The 26,789-nt window shown below is 42.0% G+C and overlaps 1 protein-coding gene across 1 annotated transcript in view; it reads right to left on the minus strand.

Moving 5' to 3' along the window:
* Window positions 1–6,719: 6,719 nt before the first annotated feature.
* Window positions 6,720–26,789, minus strand: part of Palmd (palmdelphin) — a 54,389-nt gene continuing 34,319 nt past the window's right edge. The window contains exons 4-8 of the mRNA XM_005357192.1: window positions 15,532–15,646; window positions 15,366–15,399; window positions 15,134–15,247; window positions 11,441–12,538; window positions 6,720–7,093 (exon numbers count right to left, since the gene is read on the minus strand). Of these exons, the coding sequence (XP_005357249.1) occupies window positions 7,050–7,093; window positions 11,441–12,538; window positions 15,134–15,247; window positions 15,366–15,399; window positions 15,532–15,646 (1,405 nt within the window). The 3' untranslated portion in view covers window positions 6,720–7,049. The remainder of the gene's footprint in view (window positions 7,094–11,440; window positions 12,539–15,133; window positions 15,248–15,365; window positions 15,400–15,531; window positions 15,647–26,789) is intronic.

Here is a 26,789-nt window from a genome sequence, read left to right on the forward strand (position 1 = left end):
TAATTTCCCTGACTTTGAATTAAACATGAATTTCTTAGATATAACATCAATAGCATAAAAGATGAAAGAAGAAAAAACTGAAATAGAATTTTTTTCTCTGCTTCAAATGACATTATCAAGACTCTAAAGACCTGGTAGGCATGGTGGTTCATGCCTGGAATTCCAGTATTTGGGAGGTACAAGTACAAGTATCACTTTGAGTTCCAGGCCAGCCTGGTTACATAGTATGACATAGTAACATAAGATTACTATTGCTGTGATGAAACACCATGACCAAAATCAGGTTGGGTAGGAAAGAAGTGATTTGAATAACGCTTACACATCATAGTCCATCACTGAAGGAAGTCAAGAAAAAACTCTAGCATGGCTGGAACCTGGAGGCAGAGTTGATACAGAGGCCATGGAGGGGTGCTGCTTACTGGGTTGCTCCACATGGCCTGTTCTTCTAAAAAGAGCTCAGACTGCACTTTTAAACAGAACCCAACCCAGGGATTGTACCACCCACAACAGGTTGGGCTTTTACAGAATATTCCCTTACACTGTGTGAAGATGTGTCACTGTGATTGGTTAAATAAAGAGCTGAATGGTCACTAGGCAACAAGAGGTTAGATGGGAGAAGAAGAAAGGTGCATGAGCAGTACGGAGAGATGAGGCAATGAGCCATGTGGCAGAAAGAGAATAAATGAGTTAATTTAAGTTATAAAAGCTAGTGGGGCAAACCTAAGCTAAGGCCAAGCTTTCATAATTAATAAGCTCTGTGTCTATTTTGTTTGAGCTGGATGTCCAAAGAAAAATCTGTCTAAACATGGCATCCAGCATGGGGGCTTGACACTGCAAACAGAGGGCCTGAGAAAGCTAAGAAAAGTTCTGGACAAGGAGCTGGATGTGGCTTTCTAGTCCTGCAGTCTCTAGATCGGTGGTGGGTGCTTGGTACACAGAGGTACAGCCACTGGCCGCTGCCTGTGAACTGGAGTCAGCCACCAATGCCATGTGCCAGCAACATGTGCCAGTGCTATCTGCTATCCTGAGTTGCAGGGCAGCTCACATGGTAGTTTAAGATTTGTCTCACACAATTAGACCACTGCTGGAACTTAGTAAAGCCACATTCAGACACAGAAAATCTCTAAAAATGTACAATATGTTTAAAAATGTGCTTAGATGCTGAAGAAAAGAAATAAAATGGGCATGGATGGTCATAGAAAAATAGTTTAAAAAATAAAGTAGATAAAGTCTTTGAAGAGAGTAAAGTAGTATAAAAAGGCTACATAAAGATAGGAAATACATAAGGCATATGGATCCTGTATGGTAGGTACTTTGTTGACTTGGAATTTTTTAAATTCTAATGAACAGAGAATGATAGCTGATGAGAGACATTGGATTGTGGAAGAGACTGCTGAATTAAACCAGCGTATATATACTTTAGGGATGCCTTGGCTTCAGAATGGAAATTGGGAAATGTGTTGCATTGGGGGAGAGGTTATACGTTTGTTTCCAGAGGAAACAAAATGCTATGGATTCCTTCAAAGTTAATTGAGATCATATTTGACTTGGAGAGACCTCCTGAAGATATTGGCTACAGACATGAGGGAAAAAGCTGAAAAAGACTGCAAGACAGGTGATGTATAAGCTGATCCCTCAACATGGGAACAGCTTTGAGACTGGAGGAGACATGATAAATCTTGTTGGCTACAGAATCCTCATGACTTACTGTTCCATGCCATCCTTCCATATGAATTGATAGCAATTTATATTACAGTTTGGTTATGCAGTCCAAATGGACTTATAAAGGTGACAGATGCTTTTTACTTGCTGAAAAATAGATTAAAAAATTATCTTTAGGGCTGGAGAGATGGCTCAGTGGTTAAGAGCACTGCCTTCTCTTCCAAAGGTCCTGAGTTCAATTCCCAGAAACCACATGGTGGCTCACAACCATCTGTAATGAGATCTGGTGTCTTCTTCTGGCCTGCAGGCATACACACAGACAGAATATTGTATACATAACAAATAAATAAAAGAAAAGAATAAAAAAATCATCTTTATCTGACTTGTATATACTGCTCATTCCATACCTGTGTTAATACAGATATGTATGTTACCTTTAAATGTCTGTGAGTTTTCAAGAAAAAAAAGGATCAAACGGCAATAAAGACAAGTAGTCCAGATGATTCAGCCTCTCAGAATGCCTCTGTTACAGTTTCCTCAAAATTCTGCATCCAGAAAAACTTCAAAACTGCTAGCTGAGGTGGTCTAGCCTCACAGACTATCCAGTCAGAACTTCAGATAAGCCTTGCACTTTTCCATCACATCAAGACTGAACAGCAGCTAGCTCTTCCAAGACATGACTATTATCCAATTTTCTCAGGGTCCCTTAAAGATGCCATCATCCCCAGACAATAGAAAGCAGTCTAGAGAACATGATGCTCTCATTTCCAAGAGTTGGGGTGGGTGGTATTTGGTCATTTGGTGGGTTATGGAGGTTTGCCATCATTTAAGGGGATTGGTTACAAGCTGTTATTGGTCATGAACATGGAAGAAAATAAACAAAGAAATTAGATTCAGGGATCTCATTCTGAAAAGAAAAAGATGAGATACAGAAATGATGGGATAAAAGGGTAGATTATTGAATCCTCTTTCAAACTAAACAAGCAACTACTATTCCCAAATATTTTTACATTGATGTGGATTTTTTATATTGATACAAATTTAAGGTTATTTTTGTTATACTGTATTATGTTTCCATTTCTTGTTTAAGGTATTGTACCATGTGGCTCATTTTAAAAAATTAATATAAAGATCTACTCTTTGAAAACTACTTAGGATAATAAGTAAATATAGGTTAGTAGTTAATCATCTATAACAATCAAATTTATAGTCATATTAGGCATATTTTCAAGGTCAATCAGAGACATATTTTAAATAGATAGTCTTCAAATACTTCAGAGACCTACAAAATATGGCATTCTAATGTTTTAATAGCATAGGGCTTTTCATGACAGTGATATGTATCTGCTTCCGGAATCACCAATTTTTTCCAAAAGAGGATGATAGACATTAAAAAAAAACCCTCCATATGGAGTTTGCTTTCAATTGTGGCAAAGTTGGCCACTGGGCAAAGAAACTGCCCTTGCTTAAATTGCTGACAGCATGCTGTCCAAATTGGATAAGCAAGACACAAAAGAAGTCAACTGCTTAATTTTACCATAACAAGGTGGAGCAGTCCTTCAAAATTCCTGCTTCACAGAAAAGTCTGTCAGGTATTCTAGGCCTATAGGCCAAAGATGGATGCCCCAACATTGCAGAGGAATGCTGGGTGACTGTCCAGGCAGCCAGGTGTCTCTGTCATTTCATAGTTTTGGAAGTTGCTTGTTCTGCACTTTCTGTTTACTCAGGTAATATTATATCTTTCTTGGGTCTCTGATAGAGTTGAAGATGAGATCATTATAGTTATATTTCTTTTGTTACCAAATTCAAAAAAGAAAGTCACAAAAGTGGTATAAAATGTATAAGTTTGAGAAACATAAAAACTTAAATTGTTTATCTAAAAAAATTCAAGATGTCATTGTTTTTTACCACTGAGTAGAACTCTAATATGTATATGTGCCACACCTTCTTTATCCATTCTTCCATTGAGGGGCACCGAGGTTGTTTACAAATAACCGAGGCTATTACAAATAGTGCCCACTGTGATGATAATGGACTAAACCTCTGAACTGTAAGCCAACCCCGCTTAAGAATTTTTCTTTATAAGAGTTGCTATAGTTGTGGTGTCTCTTTATAGCAATAGAAACCCTAATTCAGGTCTTAATTGAATGCCTCTTGGAAAAAAAAACTACCTTAGTCTCTCTTATTTTTAAAATTTATTTTATTTCTCAAGAGAGTTTTACAAGGCAGCCCAGGTTAGCCTTGAACTTGTGAACCCTTGCCTTGCTTGCCTGAGTGCTGTGGCTAAAGGCTTGTGTCCCACACTTGGCTCACCTTACCTCTTGTTTTATTTACCCTTTCTTAAATATTTATATAAAGAATTTTATTTTTATGTATACAGGGTTCTTCCGGCATGTATCCTACCTACAGTACAGAAGAGGGCACCAGATCTTATTACAGATGGTTGTGAGCCGCCATGTGGTTGCTGGGAATTGAACTCAGGACCTCTGGAAGAGTAGCCAGTGTTCTTTACCTCTGAGCCATCTCTCCAGCCTCCAACATTTATATTTCTAACTTAAGCACTAAACCATATACAATGAGGGGTGTTGTGGGTTAGTCTTAGATGTGTAACTTCTTAGTTAAAATTGACTGGCTGGGACACTTGAAATGGTCCACTGACTGACCTCCTGAGTCCTCAGACAACCCTGCAGGGCATGTGACATTAAGTGACCTCATTTTTGAGATAAGAAACCAAGTTCAGGAGAGTTGTTTGCCTGAGTGATAACAGGGAGTGTGGCAGATGCTGCTGGTGTCAGTGCCACCATGGTGACAGACTGCCCTGAGTAGGTTGAGATGTTGTCACTGTCCCCACAGCCTGCGCTGTGCTCGTGTCTTTGTCTCACTCCGAACCATCTCTAAGGCTACAGGAGCCAGTGTGACTTTCTTGTAACTGCAACCCAGAAGTGTGGGAGAGTCAGTGCCTACAGTCGTGACCCTCAAGACTAAGTGGAGCTGTGGGACAGTTTACAGCATCCTCCCCTTCAGTAAGACATATTTAGATGTGTTCAGTCTTTAGAGCTATGATTGGAGTCAGTTGCCTACAGCACTGTCTTCATTTGGTGCTGTGAATGTTCATTCTCACCTGTGTCTTTCTTCCTGCTTTTGAGATCATTTCTGAGAGCCATCACTAGGTTCCAGTAGGACTGTCCAGTCACTGGTCAGATGGCAGTGAAAGGGGTAAGTGGATGGTGACAGCCTCTGGCAGGCTGTGTTAGGATGGTTTCCAAGAATCACACTTGCATTGAATTGGGATGATGGGGGAAAACCCAGAACAGTCGGATTCTAGAGTAGCGTTGAATTTGACTGGTTGGGACAAATGTATTGCTGTGCCCTGACCTGTATTCCAAAGTTGGCTCCTTTTTTAATAACTGTCTCAGAAACCTTAAAGAAAAAGAATTCGGGCGAGACCAGCCAACTACTGGGATGTGCCACGAAGCCAGAGAGGTTCCAAGGCATACCTAGAGTCATGTGTTTCAGATGGTGTTTAAAATAAAACCGTGTCCTGCAAGCCTGTAAGTGGCAGGGCTGCAAAAGGGTACTTTACAGGTCGCTCACTCATGCTAAGCTCAGAACTAGGAAATGAAGGGGTCCCTTGGACCCAGGCTCGGGTCTCTTTTGAGAGTATCTCAGCAATGTAAACCCTCAGATTGCCCAGAAGGAGCTCTCTCCCACCAGAGAACAGCTGACCTTTGACAAGCAGCTCATCTGAGGCAGCTCCATGGGCGAAGGCTTGTCCTCCCGAGAGGACCTTCTGTTGCATCCTCTCATTGCCTCTAGAGCAGAGGTTTTCAACCTGTGGGTCACCATCATCAGAAAATACATATTTCTGAAGGTCTTGGGAACAGAGACACTGCTCAGCAGCAAAATTATGGTTATGAAGTAGCAGCTAAAGAAATTTATGGTTGGGGTTTCCAAAGACCATCAGAAATAGGTGTTTTCTAATGGTCATGACCCACAGGTTGAGAACCATGAATTAAGGCCAATAATTAAGAGAAAGCCTTACCAGACAGCATCCCAGCAGGGAAAGTCAGTGTCGGTCCTGGAAAGAAACAGGCTAGTCCCTCAACTTGGAGGACCTGAGTAATGCATACCTATATGATGGCCTAGGGAAAGATATATATGTAGAAGCAGGCTTTATTTTTTGAATATATTTATTTTTATGCGTATGAATGTTTTGCCTGCATTTATATCTGTGTATCACATCCATAGCGCCTACAGAGGTTGGCTTTTGGTCCCCTGGGACTGGAGTTATAGACCACTGCTAACCATCATGTGGATGTAGGGAACTGAACCTGGGTCCTCTGGAAGTAGAGCCAGCGCTCTTAACTGGTGAGCTCCAGTTCAAAGAAAGATCTTTCTCAAAGGAGGTCGACAATGTTCCTGGTCGCACCCTAAGTGGCACTCCAGCCTGGCTGACCAATGAGCTCCAGAGATTCTCCTGTCTGTGCCTCTCCAACACTGGAATCATGAACACATGCCACCATGCTCAACACTTTACATGGACTTTGGGGACTGAGCTTACGCTTACAGGTCAAACACTTTCACCAACTGAACCATCCCCCTTTAGCTCCTCTTTCTAGTTTTAAGGTGAAGAATCTAACTTGTTCGCCTAGACCAGCTTTGTGCCCTTAGAGAATGTGGGAAGTTCCTTACTAGTGTTCTTAAGCTACAATCATTTACTGCACCTTGACCTGAGCTAAAGAGAGGATGGTACCAGAGAACAAATGTGCCTGTTCTCTTCTGGAAAGCCATGTGCATTAGCAAAATGATCTAAGCACGCTCTCAAAACGCGAGCATAATTGTCATGTATGCCTTTTGGATGAGTGCAGTGGTTAGGAGTCTCAACTGAGCTAACTGGGTTGACCTTTGGCATGAGAATTCAGCCACCTTAAAGAGATACTGAACTTTAGAGAGTTTGCGTCAGAGTTCCTACTTCCTTCTACTTTCCTTCCGGCTGATATCTCTGGGATGAGGTGCACCTATGTATGATCTTTGCATTAGCAACATTACAACACCAGTTAAGATTGTCAAGATGTTTTAAATAACTTTATTCTTAAATTTAACAAGCTCTTATTAGAAATGCTTTGGTATCAATACAATAAAAATATACTGGTTCTCCCAACCCACTGAGTCATGTCAAGTAACTGGAAAAGTTAGCATTTGTTTTCCCCAGTTTTGGGAGGATTTTTTTTTCCCACAAATAAAGACTTCTATTTATTTATGTGGCTTACTATGGGAATAATTATATATATTTGGACTTTGGGAAAAAGAAATAAAAGTATCCAGAAGAGAAATTTTCAGGCATTTCTTGGCTTCTCCGAAGGTTCTTCAGGTGGGCACTAAGGCTCTCAGATGACCTTTTTCCCCAGCTTTGCCATTCTTATCCTTAAAGCTGTAAATTAAAGTAAGAAATAAAGCAAGTTACAAAAGAATCACAATTTTTACTCTAAATGACCATTTCATAGAAGGCAGGAAAGTCGAGAACATACCTCAGATGGTTTTATCCAACAGCGTGAGCATTGTTATAGTAGCATAAAAAGATAGAAATAATGAGCTGTGGTTAACTTAGGGCAGGAGTAGGTTGAGAGCTAGGAGGAGCCTATGTCTACAAAGGTCAGAGGATGAGCAGAGCACACACAGTACAGATGGATGTCACGTGTTTTCACCGTCAGCCTAGCTATCTATTCCCTTACATCGATGTTGTACACATTCTTAACTATGTACCACGGAACAAAAGAAGATACTAATACTTAAACTATATCTAGTGATTAAGTCTTGTAAAAAAAAAATCTCATTAAGCTTGGTTGGCCAAGGGATAAGCAATGACAAGCCTAAGTGTCTGTATGAAACAGTGTGAACTAATAACTGGGCAGCAATGTGTGATTATGCTTCCGAGTGGCAGGTGTCTCTCTGAGTATGTCCTACCGCTGATGAAGTGTTGGCTGTAGGAAACATCTTCAAAAACGTGGGTGTAGAATTTATAAGACTCCTTTGGCCTCCTGGTATCATGCCTTAATATTTAGGGCCTTTGAGTATAGCTGCCTCAGTCATGTTCCAAAAGTTAAAAGATGCTTTCAAGGCACTGAGCAAATGACTATATTAATTATGTAATATTACATTCATGTGTAAAATGGCCCAAGAAGCAGCCATTTAGCTAATTGTACAATTTTGTTTTAATGAAACAATAAAAGGGAAGACCCGCTTTCCCTCCCATCTCAATGCCACACGTTATTATCTTTTAACCGAATAAATGATCCTATCTCCAAAAGGCCTTTTCTAAAAATCTAAGAAGAGATGGGGACCTGCTTCTGTCCTGAGGCCATCTTCATTGCCATGCTAGCTAGTTCTGTGAGATCGTTTCACTTCAAGGAAGGTAAAAAGCATGATTTCCCTTTGAAAGCTAAGAGGAATGATCACTTCTACCCACAAGACCAAGAATATTCCTTTGACTTCAGGATGTGTTGAGAGATTTTCCTTTGCTCAGTCAGCCGGCTGGGCTCTGGTGCTGGGAGCTGCTGGGTGGAGACCTCTGAGGAACAGCCTGCAATCCCACAGCAGCAGAAGAGGCAGTAGGCAAGGCTTCATGAAGGGCCGCTCTTGGGTTTTGTGGCCCCTTGCATTACCAGTGCCGAGAGAGAGCAGGAATAAGGGATTGTTTAAAGGTCTGTTTTACGGCAGGGACAAGATCCTGTTCCCTACAGTTATGTCTGTAGACAGAGCCCACCCTGTGTCCCAGGACATGCAGTGAAGTCAGCTAGCACCAGTATTCCTTTTCCCAAGGCTGTGGCAATAGCCCTAATTCCAGAGAGGGGATGTGGAGACAGAGCAGGCCCAGGTGATGCAGGGAGCATCTCCCTAAACAATGTGGCAAGCATTCTCTTGACCCTTCTGCGCTTCTCTGATCCCGTTCCCGTTCCCCTATAACTACTCAGATAGATAGTTTTAGCTGCTTAAACTTGGTGGATGAGAGATTGGTGTTCCACCCTTGGTCTTCCTTGACCCATGCTAGCAGTTCCTATCCTAAATCAGGTTTTTCTACCTCTTCACCCCAAAGTACCATTGATGTTTTAATGGTCCACAGAATATTAATCTGGGACAAGAATAGGTGTGTGAGGTCTACCAAAGAAAGACAGTTGTGTAGTTGTTGTTGGGGTAGTGGAATCTCATGGAAAGCTTGAGGAAGCCACACTATAGTGGGTGTGTCTGGACCATATCAAGCAGATAGACATAAGATTACTGAAGTTTTTCTGTCATGTTTTACAGTGTTCAAATTTTTACTGAAATATACTGTCTTTAGACTATCCACACTGGGCTAGTTTTCATTTTTCTTCCACCTACAAATAGTCTTTCAAGTTGAAAACTCAGTGTGAGTGTGTGTGTGTGTGTGTGTGTGTGTGTGTGTGTTTGTGATGCATGCACTGGTATGCACAGGAGGCCACAGCAGGACATCAGGTGTTTTCCTCTATTAATTACTTCATGCCTTGCTGCCTTGAGACAGGGTCTCTCCCTGAACCAGAAGCTCACTGTTCTGGCTAGGCTGGGTAGTCTTTGCTTCTGCAATGATGGGGTTACAGGTATGCACACCCATGACTGGCTTTTTATATGGGTGAATGGAATCAAACTCAAGTCCTTATTTTATCAACCAAGTGCTCTTACCCATTGGGCTATCTCCCACATCCCTACGAATTGCTCTTGAGATATGATTTTGATAACTGTATGTATAACAAGCAAAAAGAGACTTACAATTCTTAATTATTGTGTCTACCAGAGTCATTAGTATTTAATGGGGTATTTGTACTTTAATAAAGAAATTGACTTAAATTGTGTTTTTTAAAAAATACTGTAGCATTTCTCTCTCTCTCTCTCTCTCTCTCTCTCTCTCTCTCTCTCTCTCTCTCTCTCTCCGTGTGTGTGTGTGTGTGTGTGTGTGTGCAATGCCGAAAGCACAGTGTAAAATGTACTTATGAAATTGAAATTGAAATACATAGGTAGTAGCTATGTTCTTAAAGTACATAGATGGCCCCTGGAAACATAATATGATTAACTTATTTTTTAAAAGTCATTCATACTAAACACCTCCACTCTAATCTATGTGATGAATTGGAAGGCAGAGATGTAAAACAACATCACAATGAAACGTAAGGAATTTGGAGCGTTCTCTTTACAAGATATTTAGTTCGATAGTACAAGACTTTGCATTGTTACTTGTCTGGAACAGCTTTTCCTGTTTTCACAATTTTAGTTGTGTAGCATGGTTAATGTTGGTGGAAATGTTAGTCACTTCCTGCCATTTTTCTTGGGGTAAATGTTAACGTGGTTAGGGGGAGAAAGAGTGAGGGTGTTTGGGAGGAGCTGGCTAACATCCCAGATCAAAAAGGGAGCGTTTGCTTTTGTTTTTTTTTACAGTGGTTCATGTCAATGCAACTGCCTATAAATATGGCATTCTTTTTCTCTGAGCCTCGTGTGCTGTTTTAAGAGCCAATTTCAGAGGAAACGATTGACTGCAAACAAAGCTCACTCTCCAAATGGAAAGGAACTTAGTATCTGCAGCTGTCTATTGTGGAGGAACATTACTCCAGAGTCTGAGGAATATCCATGAGTGAACATTTCTCAAGAGGATAGAAATTCTCCAGATGATTCAACTTACAATGGGTTCATCTAACTCAAGGACTTAGAAGAATGGAAGAATGTCCCTATTATGGGTCTATGAGCAACACAAGATTGGGCTTATGGTTCGACGAGGAAGAAACAGCTTGAATTTATAGGTTCTGCCACACTTCTATAAAACTATCAGGTTATACTTGCTGGGCTGTCTGCTACTGAGTAGTTATTGCTTTTCAATGTGCATTCTTCCATTAGCAACATTTAAAATGACCTTCCATTTCTAACATTTAGAGGCTGTGCGTTTGTATAATTTGACTTAGATTTTTTTCTAGGGTTTGTTCAGTTATTCTAATTGTTTTTGTCAGGTCCTTATTTATTTTGCCACAAATGACAACCATTTGCTATGTTTGAGTGATAACAAGGAACTTAAAATTGAGGAGCTGTCAGTTTGTAGAAAAAGTTACAGATAGCTAAGGAGATAGATAGAAAGCCATAAAAACTTCATAGAGAATGAGAAATGTAGCTATATAGAAAATAGAAAAAATTAAATATGCTAAGTTGGAGAAGACTGTGAAAGTTGAATCATAGATGATGCAAGATAAAATGACATTCTATGCTTAAAGTGTAGAAAATTGAAGAACCAAAGTTAATATAAGTATAAAAGTATAAAGGAGATCTAGCAAAGTAATAAAATGAGAGGAAAATAGTCCGTGTTTTCTATGTCCTTGCAAAATTAAGGCTACTTGTTAATTTATGAGTAAAGTGTAAGTCACGGGGAGGCACAGGCAAGTAGTTGTCATTGGATTCTGTGGGGGAAAGTCTGCTTCTGATGACCAGGACGTGACATGCATTAGCAACCCCAGTTATTCACACTTGGAATAGCTCTCTCATAGAAGACACATTTCCAGTAGCTAAGGGCACTCAATGTGATATTGAAACCTCACGACGGAGTTTTCACTTTCATTATCGCTTGAAGTGACTTACTCTGGCCTGATGATAATAATTCGGATCGGCGTTAAGAAAGGCTGTCAGTGAGCATTAGTTTATGAGGTGGTCATAGGAGCTGAAAGTCATTAACACAGAGAAGACGATCACATAAGTAAACAGCAGTAGCATGCCTTGTCATTTTTATTACCTGTTAAGGACGGATCCTCAGTCCCATCTCCAGCCATTGGGACGCCCGGGGGAGAGTGGCGGGCAGGGCTGCCTAAGCGTTCCTCTTGCTCTTTCAGAGATATGGAATTTTTGTGGGGAGATTTATGGTTTGTGTTTTCATGAGGTCTAACTTCTGATCTCTTTCTAGGAAGCGGGGTTGGTTTGGTTGGCTGGTAAACCTGACTACAGGGAGCTACGGGATGGTAGGATGGCGTCTCGGCTTGTCCTTCATCCTCCTCCCCCTCGTCATCGATCACAACCAGCTCGGCATGGATGACCCCGTCGTACCCCGTCAGAAGCTTCTTTTCTTCCTCATTGTCGTCTGCCTGCTGATACCCCATGAAAATCATCGTCACCGGTTCTGCGTCATCCACATCAGAAGGCAGAGAATGAACGATGTTGTATCTTACATCTTCAGCCTCCTCCTGGCAAGTGGGTGAAGAACCCTGAGGTCCTGATTTCTCAGGACTCGCTCTGCGGGGGCTCAGTCCTGTCCTTGGAGAAACCTCACGTTCGTTCTGCCAGGTGTTCGATTCTTCCCAGGGAGTCCCCACCCTCTTTTGCTGGGTGTGGACCAGCTCTTCTGCTTGCTGAACCGTTGATCGGGGCTGAGGGGTTGGCCGAGTAGGGCTGGTGTGAGAGGGACCATTGCTTCTCCCCTCTGAGGGCCCATCGTTCAGACTGTGCGTGGATTCCAGCGCATGGTTGCCCAGTCCGTTAGCTCTCATCATTATCCTTTCTTGAAAGTTTGGTCCAGGGCTTACTCTTTCTCTCTGTGGGGTCAGAGGCCTGCAAAACGGATTGGCATACACGGGCTCATGGTACTCTGTGGGTGACTTAGAGTTCCTCTCTGAGGCTTGTCTCAGGAGATCCTCCACTTCGACGGGGGCAAGGCCATCGGTGCCATTGTAGGTTGTGTTCGGATCGGAGCCGACGGCGTAGACCGACTTCTGCCCATCATCATACACCTTTATTCCCGTGCTTCTAAAGTCATCTGATGGGAGGGGTATCGAAGACAGAACAACACTTTCCCCAGTCTTCAAATCTTTTTCAACTTTAATTTCCATGGCATACAAAGCTGTTAAAAGACAAATTTAATGCCAGATTTAGCACCCCCTTTCTCTTATAAACTACTTTGTTGGCTTTTATACCCTTTGATGGCCTTTTAAATGACATCTCAAAACTTTTAACTCTGCAGCGGTGGCACACACCTTTAATCCCAGCCCTCGGAAGGCAGAGGCAGGTGAATCTCTGTGAGTTCGCCGTCAGGCTGGTCTACTAAATTCTAGGACAGCCAAAGCTACACAGAGAAACCCTGTCTCGAACAAAACAAAGCAGAGAAAAGTAAGGCAAAGCAACAACAAACCTCCCAAAACCACCTCTGTGATTTGGATGCTGGAGAGATGGCTCTACAAGGACAGAGTTATAGTCCTAGTACCCTTGTTAGGAGGCTCACAACCTCCTATAACTCCATCTCCAGGGGGATCTGATGCCCCCTGGCCCCCACATGCTCCTACAGGAATGTGGTGCAGGCATACACATATACACATAAAAATACATCGGTAATTTCCCCCCCTGGGTTTACCAGTTTGTTCTAAAACAACCATCCATATAGCAACATGGTGTCTGAGGAAGTGTAGAATTTTGGAAAAGTAGTATGGAGGAGTGAGGAAGAGAAATAGGTCTATGTAGCTGCTATTTTGACAGAGAACCAAAAGATACCCTTTTCCAGTGACTAAAAGTGGCCAGCCAGGGGCTGGAGAGATGGCTCAGAGGTTAAGAGCACTGCCTGCTCTTCCAAAGGTCCTGAGTTCAATTCCCAGCAACCACATGGTGGCTCACAACCATCTGTAATGAGGTCTGGTGCCTCTTCTGGCCTGCAGGCATACACACAGACAGAATATTGTATATATAATAAATAAATATAAAAAAAGTAGCCAGCCAGACCTAGACACTTTTGTTTCCTTATTAAGAAGAATCTCTGTCTTCTTCTTTGGAAGACCAGCCACACTGTGGGCTGTGGCAGGTACAACGCGCAGCAGCGGGATCTGTTGTCACAGCCCTGCTGCAAGCCCAGCTGCCGACTGCAACTGTAAAGCGCTGTAAGGTCTTCACAGTGTGGAAAGTGGTTAGATGCATCCTTGTACCTGAAGAAGTTGGAAGCCTGGAGTTCCCTTTCTCTCTCTCTTTCAAAATACAGAAATACTTTATCTTATGTATTATGGCTGTTTTACCACATGTATGTCTGTGTACCATGTGTATGCCTGGTGCCCAACAACATCAGAACAGGGCACCAGACCATCTGGAACTGGAGTTATAGATGTTTGTGAGCTGCCATGTGGCTGCTGGGACTTGAACCTGGGTCATCTGCAAGAGTATCAGGTGCTCTTAATCGCTGCTACTTCTCTCTAGACATTCCCTTTTATCCTCCCAATTTAACCCCACTTTCAAGCAGATGAAGGGCTGAAAATAGAGCAGCAGCAACTGTACTGGACAACTGAACTGGAAGTGACTGGTGAACAGGGGGGAAGCTGACGTCTGTCTCCTGACCCAGGCAAGAGCCCGGGGATGGAATTTTAACAGGTGACAGGAACATCATTCATAGAGTTAGAATGTGTCGGCACTTGCTTTTGGTATATCTTCCGATTTCCCTTTAGCTCATCTTATACTTCTTGTGTCCCCTGTTGCCTGATGTGGCATGCCTTTTTCTGGGTACCCAGTTAAACCTGCATCCATCTTCCCTCTGCTTCACATCTCTTCCTTTTTCTTCTGCATTGTACTCCCTGAATGCTTGATAAACACCTGCCATGTGCCTAAGTGAGCTTGGTGTATAGTAGTTAGTTATTAAATACCTGCTACCCGAATAAGGGACTGCTACCTGCGGATGGAGACTAGCTCCTCCTTCAATTTTAAAATTCAAATTCTTCCTCTTTGGCCAAACCTTCATTTCCCAGAGACTTTAAAGTATTAGCTTTATGAAAATCATTATCCCATGAAGTTAAATAATGGCTGATCTTTCCAAGGGGACATTTTCACTTCAAAAATATTTTATAACTCAATGTCTCCTGGATGGAATTTTTGAGCAGAGGAGTTGAAAGTGTTTCTTGCCTGTTTCAGGCCTTATCTTATTGTTCCTGCCTATTTTGGAAGGGAACAAAATGCACGGACTAAATACTTCACCCTCGTTATTCCTAACTGTGCAAGCCCTGGGAACTGTCCCATAGCCCTGGGAACTTTGTAAAATGGACCTTTGCCTAAACTGGAAACACAGGCAAGCTGTGAAAATTAAATATAAACTCTGAAATCGAGGGGCCAGGGGTACAGCTCAGTGGGCAAAAATTTGCTACCTGATGACTTTAGTTCAATACCTGGAACCAAACATTAAAATAAAAAGGCAGATGTGATGGTGTGCACCTGTCCTTAGGTGAGGCGGGATGCAGACAGGAGAACTGGCTGGAAACTCATGCGTCAGCTAGCCTGCAGTAGGCTGTATATTGGCAGACACAAAAGAAACCCTGCCTCAGACAAGGGAGGAAGAGGGAACAGATTCCCGAAAACTGTCCTCTGACCTCTATGTGAGCTTCCACTCACACGCACTATACATACGTGTACCAATCTTAGAAGAAGAGACCTGAGATTAAAAGCACGTCATTGAGAGCAGGCTCTCAAATACCTTTTCTGTTTTGTTCATCATCATCTTGGCCTTCATGTCTTTCCTTTCTTAATCTGGAAGGTACGTAGGAACTTGGAAGGTCAGGGATGTTAGCATAGATGTCCTCAATTGACTCTGGAAAGTTGATAGGAATTCAAAGTACATGTAAGATATTTCTAATATTAAAACAAGGCCAACGATCTTATGAAAATGATCTAGCTTCGACATGGAACAGGTTGCTTCCAAAACATACCTTCTGGGATTGCTTCCTTTTCCACCTTCACAGACTGTAAGATAAAAGATTTCCCTGGTGAGCTTAGTTTAAAAAGTAAAGATCTAAATATAGCAATACTTTGAAGAAATAACATTTGTGGATCCTTTTCAGGGGGAATCATAGCTTACAACCGAGTTACACTCACTCTTATTATGTCTTCTGTCGTCCTCTCGATCGATTTTAGCTTCTTTAGGATTGCCTCCTCATTGGCTGAGATTTGCAGTTCAGCCTTTTCAAGGTCTTGGATCTCTTTCTCAAGCCTGACGATAAGAAGGACACATATCTTAATGCTTAGTGTGATGAACATGCAGGGGTCTCAGATGCATCTTTTTCACATGCGGATTCAGGAGCCAGACATCTTCCCAGTATACTGCATCCCAGTGAGCGTCATGGCTTCACACCAACTATCACATCTAATGCATAGAAGGTTCCAGACACTTAAGCAACTCTCAACCCAAGGCTGCTTACTTTTCTTTTATTATTTTTTTAACATAAAGACTTTGCAGGTGTAAAGGTTAGTTTTGATTGCCAGTTGAAGAGTCCCCGGGCATTAATGCAACACACCTTTGAGTGTGTCTGTGAGGGATCATCTTCCAGGGAGTTTAACTGAGATGAGGAGACTCACCATACCAAGGACTGAGAACCCCAGACTGAACAGAGATGGAAACAGGAAAGCTAACTGGGCACCAGCATTCCTCTCTGTCTGTTTTCAGTGTGAACAGTTCCTCTATGCTGCCCCTGCTGCCGTGCCCTCCCTGCCACGACGGACTGCGTCTCCTCAAATCATGAGTTCCAATAAATCTCCCCCATTTTAAGTTGCCCGTTGTCACCGTGATGAGAAAACTAACCAGCCCATTACTGAAGCATTTGGCTTTGGCCTTATTTTCTTCGCTGCAATGATTAATGTTGCTTCCATTAGAAACCAGCATGATTTATTTTATAAAGAGACTTTTAAAAATAAAGCCACATGTGGTGGTACAGCACTCAGGAGGCCAAAGGAGAAAGAATGAGGGCTTGAGGCTAGCCTGAGCTACAAACAATGCTGCTTCAAAGTGAGAGATGGAGGGTAGGAAGGAGGGAGGCTAAGGGAGAAAGAATGAGGGCTTGAGGCTAGCCTGAGCTACAAACAATGCTGCTTCAAAGTGAGAGATGGAGGGTAGGAAGGAGGGAGGCTAAGGGAGAAAGAATGAGGGCTTGAGGCTAGCCTGAGCTACAAACAATGCTGCTTCAAAGTGAGAGATGGAGGGTAGGAAGGAGGGAGGGAGAGAGAGAGATTAACTAAAAGAAGTGATAGATTTGTAGTTACATTGTCATTTAAACTTTTTTTTTTTTACTAAAGTCTCCATAGATTTAGAAAAATATTATTGTTAAATTTCACATAATAATCATAGACATTTAATGAGTAAATTCCTCGCCTTTTTTATTTTTTTAGACAGGGTCTCACTATGTAGCTGTCACTGTACCGCTGCACTGGACTCACCCTGTACACCAGGCTGGCCTAGGACTTGCAGAGATCTCCCTGCCTCAGCTTCCCGAGTCCTGGGATTAAAGGAGTGTGCTGCCACACCTGGTCCTGCCATATTCTAGCATCAAAAATTACATTGCTTTAAGCTCCTTGAGCACGGTGCTATTTTCTGGGTAGGGTGAAGAGATGGAGAAATGGACAAAATCCCATTTCTGTTACAGAGACCACATTTTCTGTGTGGTGATCACGGATTGGGGAGAGTTGGAGGGGGTGGGCAGGGAGTAGTTATGTACAGCCTGATCATGCATCAGGGAATTAGATGAAGTTACGTTTGAAGATGGACAGTTATACACACACACACACACACTGACCTCATAACCAGCATTTGGATGCGACCAGGGTGTGTCACCATGGCCTCTTCTCAGCAGGATGCCATGGACCCTGGCAGTTGCAGTGGCTAAGGCTGCCTTGCAAGCTATGAGACACGTGTAGTCTTAGCCAGACACCCTGAACTTGAAAGGCAGCTGCCTCAGAGGATGACTGAGTTCATGCAGCAGCTGGCCCAAGAGATGACAGCTGTGGCTCTTCATGCCAGCTAACATAATCGTCAGTTCTCTTGGTTTATTTCTTAAAGGTGGCCATGGGCCTGGCGGCTCCAGAATCTTGGGCTACTGTTATATCAATAAAAATCCCAGGATGTGATTGTCTTACCCATTCTATTCATTGCTTTAACTGTAGGTTCTGATATGGATGCTGCCTCTAGCCACCTTAGGCCATTTGTAGCTGGGGAGGTTTTCCTGTGCCTTGTAGAACTTCAAGTGAGTTATAGCACCCCTAGTTTCTTAGGGGTTGCTGGGAGAGTCCCACCATTACAAAAATCCCTCCAGGTCTCTGGTAACATTTTCCCCATCAGCAGAATTATAAAATTGTGCTGAATTATGAAATGTGTGTTGGCCCAGTTTGGAGTCGATAAGTTTTGCTACATTTTATAGTCAATTGCTTATACCACCTAAAAACTCAGATCTGCAATGTGCATAGTGAGAACAGAATGCTGGCCTTGTTTTGTTCAGATGCTAGGTGCAGGCAGAAGAGACAGAGGCAACGAGAGCCAGTTGAACATGGCAGAGGCAGGCGTAAGCTGATTCGTGAGAGAGCTCTTAAGGCTTTCCACAACACATCCTAACTTTGTCTCTTTCCATCACCCACCTAAGAGTGCTCTTCCTAATATTTAGACATGGTGTATAAAGGGGAACCTGGGCAGACATGAAGGAAGTTTGAATAACTGCAGCTCCTGAATTTCAGGACCAATTGTGGAATGAAAGACAAACAGGTCTGAATTCTGCTTCATCTGCCAACTTCCCATGTAACCTAACTGTTGTCATCATTTACACAGCCACATAAAAATGTTTATTTAGCATCTTCATTGTGCCAGGGACTATTCTATATGGCATGGATATGATTGTGAAAAATGAAGAAGCTGGCAATTCTAGCAAGGAACAATACATCAATACACAGGCTGGCAGGGTTGTTCTGTAAAAGACCTGATGCAAAATATTTTAGGTTGATAGTCCACAAGCAGTTTATGTTATTCATTCATCCGTTTCCCCCTTATTTTTGCTGTACAACACTTTAACTTGATAAATATACATGTGTGTGTCTCTCGTGTGCATGTGTTTATACCATTCCTATTTTGTGTCCATGAAAGTACAGGCCAGAGTTAGATGGGTTCTAGGCCATAGTTTGCCAGCCCCTACATTAACAAGTGTATGTATGTGTGTGTGTTTGTTTATGGATACACATACCTACTTTCATATATATATATATATATACATATAATAAATAAATGTGTACATAAGCACATATAATTTATGTATTGGGAACTCGCCAAGGCCAGCTGGCCTGGGTCTGAAAAGGCCTGGGATGAGGCCAGACTCGCTGAACATAGTGGACAATGGGGACTACTGGGAACTCAAGAACAATGGCAATGGGTCTCTTATCCTACTGCACATAATGGCTTTGTGGGAGCCTAGGCAGTTTGGATGCTCACCTTACTAGAAATGGATGGAGGTGGGGGTTCCTTGGACTTCCCACAGGGCAGGGAACCCTGATTGCTCTTCGGGCTGAGGAGGGAAGGGGACTTGATTGGGGGAGGGGGAGGGAAATGGGAGGCGGTAGCGGGGAAGAGACAGAGATCTTTAATAAATAAATAAATTAAAAAATTTATGTATGAAGAAAAATATTTCCATGAAGAAAAGCAGAATAATTGATTTACCAGGATTAAAGGCACATAGTATCATTCAGGAAAGTCTCTTTAAACAAATGTTATTTGTGAAAATAGAGTAGGGCATAAAAATATACTTTTCAGAGAGCAGGGTACCTAAAAATCTTGAGGTAAGAGCAGAAATAGTAAGGAAGAAAGAGCTTATAAATGAGGGGAGACTACAGGACCATGGACATAGGTAGGTGTGTGGACCAGAGGGTCAATTGCCTATCACTCTCAGGAGCTAAGCAAGGTCAGGCCTGGTTACTACTTGGATGGGAGACTGTACTGGAGCGGCAAGCATAAAAATCAGTTGTTAATAGTCTGAATGAAGATGGCCTAATCTAAGGTGTTTGCTGTTAGGAGGGTGAGAAATGATGATGTTCTGGAAATATTTAAAAGAGAGAGGTTCCAGAATTTGTTGATAGATTAGTGTGTGTGTGTGTGTGTGTGTGTGTGTGTGTGTGTGTGTGTGTGTGTAGGGAGGGGGCACGAGAAGAAGAATGCCTTTGTTAGGACCCGAGTCACGGGAAACCTGCAAATGTGAAAGTTTGGGAGATGAAGGCGGGAGGCTCCTGGGCTTAGCTAAATCTCAGACAGTCAAGTGTGATATGGAGGTGACAGATTTAGAAGGAGTAAGTATGTATGTATAGCCATATGCCTGGGCAAGATCTCCTAGAAAGTAAAAGCGATAGATAAAAATTCCACGCTTGAGACCTGCAGGACGGCACAGAGCATAAAGATGCTGCCAAACCTGTCAACTGAATTCAATCCTTAGTACCTGTACCATGGAAGGGGAGACCTGACTCCTGCAGGTTGCCCTCTGACCTCCACAGGCACAAGGCGGCACCTGTAGATCACCTACCACTTCCTCGCAAGCAAATAAATATGTATTTTTTTTTTTAATTATCAGAAGTCTGGTCAATGTTAAATATTCATCAAGACTTAACCGAGAAACAAAAAGAGAAAACGGAAGATGACGTCTTCTTCTGTCTCTGCCTCTATCTGATTCAGTTCTTCGCCTGCCTGGCCAGTGTCATCTTGGTAAATTATGATGTGCACTGGTATTAGGTATTGTCTATCCCCACCCCACCCCCCCACGAAGAAAAGGCACTGGATAAGGTAATTCTGTATGAGTCACACGAATGGTTTTAAATAAGATGATAAGAATGGGCTTGCTAACCCCATAAGGTCTTTCTAATAAATGTTTGTGAAACTTCTCAAGTCTCGGGTAAAAGCCGCATTACTAGGAGACGTCACTCTAAGGACACATCATGACATGTTAGGAAACGAAACAAAAGCGAATGCTTCCCTCCCAGGCCTCATTCCTCGGTTTCAACCAGAACAGTAAGAAAGCGTCTTGGTGGTAATTACTTAGAAGCCTCTGGCGAGAGGAGCTTATTGGTGGAGAATTTCTTTTGTAGTTTTCACTGGGTGCAAACTCAGCTTTTTATTATTGTACCTTGATTTCTCACTTACATCTTTTATTTATGGATGTTACCATGAAGAGATAAATGGTCAAGATTTGTTTTTTTTTCCCCTCTGGAATCCTCCTAAAAGATCGGGAAGTTTGCTTAATGGTGGAAATCTAAATAACGGTGACCAAGAATAAAGAACTAGAAATTCTCAGAGTCCCTGCCCTTGCTTAGGACTCACCAGTATCCAAGAAGGCAGACTCCCTGTGTAGCAGGATGGTTGAGGGCAGTGTGGGAACACACTCAGTCCCTGCTCCATCCCTTGCCACCTGGAGGGCAAAGACGGCTTGCTTGTTGTCACATTGCCTGTGCCACACATCACCATGAGCCCGACTCTCATCATATACAAAGAAGAATGTTCCTTGTATGACCAGCTTCCTTACCTCAATCACGGTTGCATAGATTACATATTAACTAAGCCTGCTTCCTCTTGGTGAAAGACCTTCTCTTTCCCTGAAAACCTTTAAGAGTAGATACCTTGTCTGGTGGGACTGAAACCTCTTGCTTTTGACATCTTCTCAATTGTTTGCTTTGTTGTTAGTAAGTCATTCACCTGAAAGACAACCTGACTCAGCTGTTCCTTCTCTTGACCTCTGCTCTCTCTCCCTATAAGTTTAACAAGAGAAGGCCAACATTACGTAGGATCAAAACCCCGTGCCATTGTCCTTGGCTTCTCATCAGCCCTCATTGTTCGCCATGTTCAGAGAGTCCAGTTTTATCCCATGCTTTTTCAGTCACAGTCCAGCTGGCCTTGGTGAGCTCCCAATAGATCAGCTCCACTGTCTCAGTGGGTGGGTGCACCCCTCGTGGTTCTGACTTCTTTGCTCATGTTCTCCCTCCTTCTGCTCCTCATTGGGACCTTGGGAGCTCAGTCCAGTGCTCCAGTGTGGGTCTCTGTCTCTATCTCCATCCATCACCAGATGAAGGTTCTCACTCAGGATAGTGTTTTCTATTTCCATCCATTTGCATGCAAAATTCGAGAAGTCATTGTTTTTTACCGCAGCGTAGTACTCTAATGTGTAGATATTCCACACTTTCTTCATCCATTCTTCCATTGAAGGGCATCTAGGTTGTTTCCAGGTTCTGGCTATTACAAATAATACTGCTACGTAATGTGCTGGCTTTGTGGGAGCCTAGCCAGTTTGGATGTTCACTTTCCTAGATATGGACGGAGGGGGGGAGGACCTAGGACTTAACACAGGGCAGGGAACCCTGACCGCTCTTTGGACAGGAGAGGGAGGGGGAGAGGAGTGGGGGGAGGGGAGAAGGGTGGGAGGAGGGGGAGGGAAATGGGAGGCTGGGAGGAGGTGGAAACTTGTTTTTCTCCTTTTCTCAATAAAAAAAAAGTTACCTCAGGAAAAAAAAAAAAAGAGAAGGCCAACAGTAGAAAGGGAGGCAGTCACAAGGGAACCCACAGAGACAGCTAACCTGGACTCACAGGAGCTCACAGACACTGGAACCCACACGGGACCGACCTAGGCCCTTTGCATATGTGAGACAGTTATATAGCTTGGTCTACTTGTAGGACTCCTAGCAGTAGGAGCGGGACCTAATGCTGGTGTTTTTGGCAGGCTTTTGAGAACCTCTTCCTCATACTAGGTTGCTTTACCAAGCCTTAATAGGAGGGGAGGGCCTTAGTCTTACCTCAACTTGATATGCCATGCTTTGTTGACACTCATGGGAGGCCTGTCCCTTTCTGAGCAGAAATAGAGGAGGAGTGGATTTGGGGGAGGGGGCAGAGAGAATGGGAGGAGAGGAGGGGGCAAAACCAGTCAAGATGGTTTAATTAATAAATTTAATTAAAAAAAAGAAATAGAAGTAGTCTGCTATTGCTACACTTGAGAAGGCATTAGGAGTTTGAGAACCATTAAGGTATATAACAGCATTGCCACCAGAAGAGAAGAACTCTTTTTGAATATCCCGGTAGAGTCTGGAGATTCGTTTTGGTTGTCATGGTTGGAGTACTGGAATGCTGTTGGAATCTACTAAAGCAGAGGCTGGGGATGCTGCTAAATGTACAGTTTCTGCACAATGTACAGAAACAGTCTTAAGAAAATGTCTGGAACAGTGTGGACTTCCTGTTACATGTCTTATGAAGGTTGTGTTCATTATTTTGCTTGGTGTTTAAAAATTTTCATCATTGCCTCTTCCTTCCCCATTTTTTTCTCTTTCAAATATACATTTAAGTGCATCTGTCTGCCCCTACCCCAATTCAATGGCCATTTAAGAACATATTTATTTCTGCTTTAAAAGTTAAATAATGTAGTGCTTACCTTAGGGACTCAAGCCAAATCTCTTCCAAATATATATTTTGGAAAGAGAAAGAAATTAGCTATTCTAAATGAGGTATTGAGGGACTAGATGATGAGATGAGTTGGTGGTTAAGAGCACTTGTTGCTCTTGCAGAGGACCTGGGTTAGCTTCCTTAAGCCATATGAGTTCCAGAGAATCTGATGACCGCTTCTAACCTCTGTGAGTAGTAGGCATGTACTTGGCACACATCTATACGTGCAAGCTAAATGCACATATACATAAAATAATCTAAAACAATAACTGAGGAGCTATATACATGTGCATATGCATACATTTATAAGCACAGATTTGTATATAGTTATATATTCCTGTATCTGTACATATACATATTAGTATATATGCATAATGAACATAAGAGTTAATGTTTTTTAATAAGAAAAGCATATAGGGATGCTGCTGGGACTAAGTTTAGCCTTCCCTGACTAACTTTCAGTGGATGGCTTAAAATTTCCTTAAGTGCTGTCTTCTAGTCTTTAGAAAGTATAACCTTTCAGAATAGGAACTGAGCTCTTTGAATTGCTGATTCGGTTTAGTGAGAGGCAGGCAGTAGTATAGAGAAAACCCTTTCCTTTTTGGTGCTCTGGGATGTGAGGTGGGGACTGATGAGCCAGTATCTCTTGTAACCTCTGAGAGATGGTGGGCAGGCATCATGAGCCAATTTAGATAAATGGAGCACACAAGAAAGCATTCTCAATGCCACCCATTATTGGAATCTTCCTTCTCCTCGCCTATTTACTCAGGGGGAAAAGAGGGCTATTTCCAAGAGCTCCCTATGTGAAAACAGGTGGCTTTCATTTTGGGCTCTGTGGTGGTAATAACCTCCCTTAATGATTGGGAGATAATATCCTCAATCCAATTCCAACAACTTTCTTCTTTTTTTGTCTTAGAGTAAAGGACTCCTGCACTTAAATTCTGGATATGTCAAGAAGAGGTAATTTCAGAAAGCAATTTTTTCTGCAGCTAAGGGTCCATTTACCTCTTTTAGGCTTTGGTGATTTTAACAAGGACTAACAGTCTAAAGAAGTTCACCATTAGGGGCCAATCAGACCAGAACTCATGAGGAAAAAAATAACCATCAATCCAATTCAAAAGTTTACAGTCAGAACCTTTCAGGACTGGACATGTTAGTGGTTAGAAAAATGTTCAACAAGTGCTCCATATTGACACAGTACTAACTGTGGCATAGTGAGTTCTCACAGCTACCTGTGAGTAGCTTTTTAGTTCTATTGAACATATGAGCAAGCAGGTCACCTAAATGGGCAATTGATCCTGAGGTTCATATGCAGTCTGAGGCTAGATAGAATTTAAAAGCAGATCTCCATTTAGTCTTCCTCAGTTAACCACTGTGGGAATAAGTCTTAAAATTGAAAATTTATTTCTGTGAACTCAAATCTAACAATTTTGATTGGCAGTATAAAAGGGATGTGTTATTGTTCATGGTAACAAAGTGAAGGTAGCCCCAGCTATCTCAATCACTGGGATTGTTATAGATGGCCCACCCTGGCTCAGCAGACAGAGAAAGAAAAAGTGGTAATTTGTCCCTGTTAAGGAATTCTTTTATTTATTTATTTATTAAGGATTTCTGCCTCCTCCCCGCCACCGCCTCCCATTTCCCTCACCCTCCCCCGATCAAGTCCCTCTCCCTCATCAGCTTGAAGAGCAATCAGGGTTCCCTGACCTGTGGGAAGTCCAAGGACCGCCCACCTCCATCCAGGTTTAGTAAGTTGAGCATCCGAACTGCCTAGGCTCCCCCAAAGCCAGTACGTGCAGTAGGATCAAAAGCCCATTGCCATTGTTCTTGAGTTCTCAGTAGTCCTTATTGTCCTTTTACCTCAAGCTTTTCCTTAAAAAATACTGTTCCAGGCAGAAAACTGTGATACTTCTCCAGCATCAACTTTGCTGTAATATTTGTGGTGGAGTCTTTTAATAAATTTTAGCAGAAAGAACATCCAAGTTTAAGTTTTCCATTTCATTTATTTTTGAGACAGGCTCTTGCTATGTATCTCTGCCTGACATGAACTTGCACATAGACCAAGTTGGCCTTGAACTTTCTACAGTCCAGTGCTGGGATTACAGGTACATAACACCATCTCTGTTTTGACTCTATTATGAGAAACTTATTCCCTCTGTTGCCACATCATTCCTCTTTTCTTTTTAGTAAAGTATGTCACCAAATTTCATCTGCCTTAATGGACCTCTGAAGGTAGGCTAGATGTCCCATTCTCTGGTGTATTTAAATTGTGTGGCTATCTGGAGGTAGACCAGATGTCCCATTCTCTTGTGTTTTTAAATAGTGTAGGATACTAGCATATGCCTGTAGCCTTAATATCATATTCTTAAAATAGAGAAGCTTGTCCTCCATTTATCTCTCCTGCCTAATTTTGAATGCCATGGTGAGCTGGTTTTGAGCATACTGCCAAACATATACAGTGGAACAAATGGGAAGGAGCATGCTCTCTCTGACCTCTCAAAACACTGGCATCCTCTCCTCTTGAATGTTTACCATTTCAGATTTTTCTATGTGAGATAAATGAGACTTTTAATCTGATTTTTAAAGGATTTAGATAGACTCCTTTAAATCAACAGGACTAAGGGTATACTAACTATTTTATAACTTCATGGGACAGAAGTTGAGAGGTGACAGATTTTGAGTTTCTTTTATTGTGTTGAAGAATTCTTCAGTAGTATTTTCCATTTTGGGTAATGAACTAGCAGAAAAAAGGAAAACAAGTCGCTTCTTCTAGTGATGAAAAGACTTGCTAGGTTTTTTAATGATATACAAAATATGACGTGGTTTATATTGAGAGTTCATATATTTTTGCTTAACTATATTATTAATTATAAAACAGTTAGCAACAGCTTAATTTTAAATGGCTAAAACCTGATGAAAAAGACAATATTTTAATTTATTTCTTTTAAATCATAGCTTATGAGTGAATCCCTCAGGAAACTCAGTGGATATTATTGATTATACACAATTAATAATCTTAGCCAGATGGTCTTCACTGGGAACATTAGTTAATACTAGTGAAGCAATGGTTAAAGGTATTATGATGCGGGCCAAACTAAATTTTTCCAATAAAATTGAGAATATGATCTGGTACACTGGCTCATGCTGGTAATCCTAGCATTCCCCAAGGAGAGGTAGGAATGTAATTATGAATTCAAGGCTAGCCTGGACTATAATGTGAGACCCCCATCACCAAAAGAAGGAAAAAAAATAAAATTGAGGCTGTGTTATCTAACTGAGATTTAAAAAAATATTTTATTTTAAAAATCTAAGCACTAATAACATGTTTACTAAGAATGTGATTATATGCCAAATTTATTTGTTTTGCTCGCTTGAGTATTTCAAAAAGATGTTGCACATTGCATACACAGGTAGTTAAAGCCACAAATTGCTGTCCATTGTGAAGAGGCATGTGTCTAACAAAGAAGACTCACCTACCAGGATAATAGTCACATGCTATGGGTGTGTGAAAGCCAGAAAGAAAAGGCACTCATAATAGCAAACATGCAGTTTGCCCTGAGCTAGACCTGTTGACTCTAATTCTGAGCGTTTAAGAACAGGGCAAGGAAAACAATGCAGCTTTCAGATGAGGACAAGCGGGGAGGCAGCACAAAGGCGTGGAAACAAGTTATCAGTCTGTGCTGAGGACGGGAACAGCAGGTGTTTAGGAGAGCTAAATAATTTATAATCATATGCAGACAGCTTGTGCAGAGGTGAGACTGGCCCCCCAACAGAACTCTGTAGACACTCTTGATGTGGGAGTGATTTCTTGTTAATAAATAAACTGCCTAGGCCCATTTCATAGGCCAACCCCTAGGTAGGCGGAGAAAACAGAACAGGATGCTGGGAGAAAGAAGCTGAGTCAGTGAGTCGCCATGGT

Source organism: Microtus ochrogaster, chromosome 21 (genome assembly GCF_000317375.1).
Source record: "Microtus ochrogaster isolate Prairie Vole_2 chromosome 21, MicOch1.0, whole genome shotgun sequence".
Taxonomy (NCBI): Eukaryota; Metazoa; Chordata; class Mammalia; order Rodentia; family Cricetidae; genus Microtus; species Microtus ochrogaster.